The 2,038-nt window shown below is 28.7% G+C and overlaps 1 protein-coding gene across 9 annotated transcripts in view; it reads left to right on the forward strand.

The window, feature by feature from the left end:
* The window catches only part of LOC106462862 (cAMP-dependent protein kinase catalytic subunit), a 73,819-nt gene that overhangs the window by 39,816 nt on the left and 31,965 nt on the right, over positions 1-2,038 (forward strand). For 6 of the 9 annotated variants that reach the window (XM_022390255.1, XM_013922824.2, XM_022390253.1 and 3 more), the window contains exon 2: positions 244-309. The exons of the other annotated variants lie outside the window; for them this stretch is intronic. In XM_022390255.1, coding sequence (XP_022245963.1) covers positions 244-309 — 66 coding nt within the window. The remainder of the gene's footprint in view (positions 1-243; positions 310-2,038) is intronic. 9 annotated transcript variants of the gene reach the window in all.

Consider the following 2,038-nt stretch of genomic DNA (forward strand, 5'->3'; position numbering starts at 1 on the left):
GTTTTGCTATCAGTTTTAGTATTTATCATGAGACTACTTGTACCTTTTGGCACATGTAGAGTTCACCATTTATTATATATAAAATATAATAATTGTCATGATCTGTTATTAATTTATTTAAAGTATCTTGGTACTGTTTTTTATACAGCATATGTACATTCATATGTAAGGAAAGGAGAACCCATTACTAGTTGGCCTGTGTGCTAATGGGACTTTGAATGATGAATAAATTATGCCTTTCAGGTAACGGACAAGTTACAGGAAATCAAACGAAATCACTTCTTAGCAGTGAAATGTCCCCTGCAGACTGTAAGTACACAAAAGTAGTCAGTTCAGTCAGATTGCAAGAATGGTCAGTGTTTCTGATTTGACAAAACACATGACCTTGCCCAGCCACTGCTGTAGAATCCTACTTCTTCAAATTATTAACATTATTTGCACAAGTATAACCCCATGCTTTGTAGAGCTTTGTTCCTTACAGACTTAACATTTTTACATACATGTAATATATATGTATGTTTTTGACCATGTGATGTTAATTCCTGAAATTACCCATTTGTAACAAAATTTTCCTGGTCAAACTATATGTGAATACTGTTTGTAACTACTAAAAAAAATGGATAGACTTGATACATTGCCATATTATGAAACTTGCAATACACACACTGTATTATTGGAAAAGAAATACACACACAGGAAAGCAATACATGTTTGTCATCCATAGTTTTCTCCACTAAAATACATATTTATGCTAAATAAGTTAATGTACATGTGCTACAACATTGTTAATATTCATGGAGAAACCTGTGTTTTAGGAATGTGCTAATTTTAGTGAAAAATCAGGTCTTTCCACTTTTGTTTATAGTGTTGTTCTAACTGCTACCCTTTCTACTCGTAAATAATGCTTCATAGAATAGTATTGCAGTACAGTATACAGTCTTCAGAAGTCTTTGTGGGTTTGATCAGTTTGGTTTGTTTGTGTGTGTGTGAAAATTATTAAACTTTTCAGAAATCAAAATTAAGATTATAACTGCAGTGTTTAGTGTTAAGTTCAATTTAATTTAATTTTCATTTTTTTTATTGTACAATGTGTTTCAGTTGACAAATTATATACCAAATTTGTATTCCTTTACATTTGAGCCTCTACTACCACTGCTACTACTACTTCATCCTCAAAGTTAGAAAACATCTAGCTTACCTTTTATATACAGGATTTTTTTTTATTTGTCATGTATAGACTCATTGTTTGGAAACAGTTAAATCCCTCATACTTTACAGATGTTTTTTTTTCCCTTTGGAATTGGTTTTAGTATATAGACTATTTTTGAAGTACACCAAAGATTGGATGAATCTTGGAAAATGTTTTTATAGTTCTTTGAATGTATCAAGAACAAATTATTAACACTACACTGTACATCTGTATTTATCATTAAACCATATACATATATTTGTTTTGTTAATGATATGTGTCAAGTAATGCACTATATTGCAATGCATTTTTTAATGTATGTTTTCTAACCAAACAAGAATATGTTTATTCAGCAAACTGTGTAATGGTAGAACATAGAAAGGTTTCAAACTATTCATTTGCAGTGTATTGTGAAGCAGTAGTGTTGTTCTCGTGTAGAGATTTTAACTAGATGTGAAATGCATGTACCTATTTAACTTAAAACAATGCAATATAATGTCAGCATAACATGTTATTTTTTGGTATATGTTCATATATGTCTTGTCACTGTGTCAAAATGATTAAGCGTAAAAATTAACACGTTTTAATTACATGTGTATATACATATTTAATACCATTATTTTCAAATCAGTGTTATTTTCAGATACACACACATATGTAATAGTGTGCCTAGCAAATAATTATAGTTTCACTTAAAAATAAATAAATTTAATAACACAATTGATAAAATCTTTTGTGTTCTAAAAACGTTTTTGTGGAAAGTACCTTATCAAAAAAAATCTTAATCTTTTGCCAGTTATATATATATATATATATATATATATATATATATATATATATATATATATA

The sequence above is a fragment of the Limulus polyphemus genome, unplaced genomic scaffold, assembly GCF_000517525.1.
Source record: "Limulus polyphemus unplaced genomic scaffold, Limulus_polyphemus-2.1.2 Scaffold1269, whole genome shotgun sequence".
NCBI lineage: Eukaryota > Metazoa > Arthropoda > Merostomata > Xiphosura > Limulidae > Limulus > Limulus polyphemus.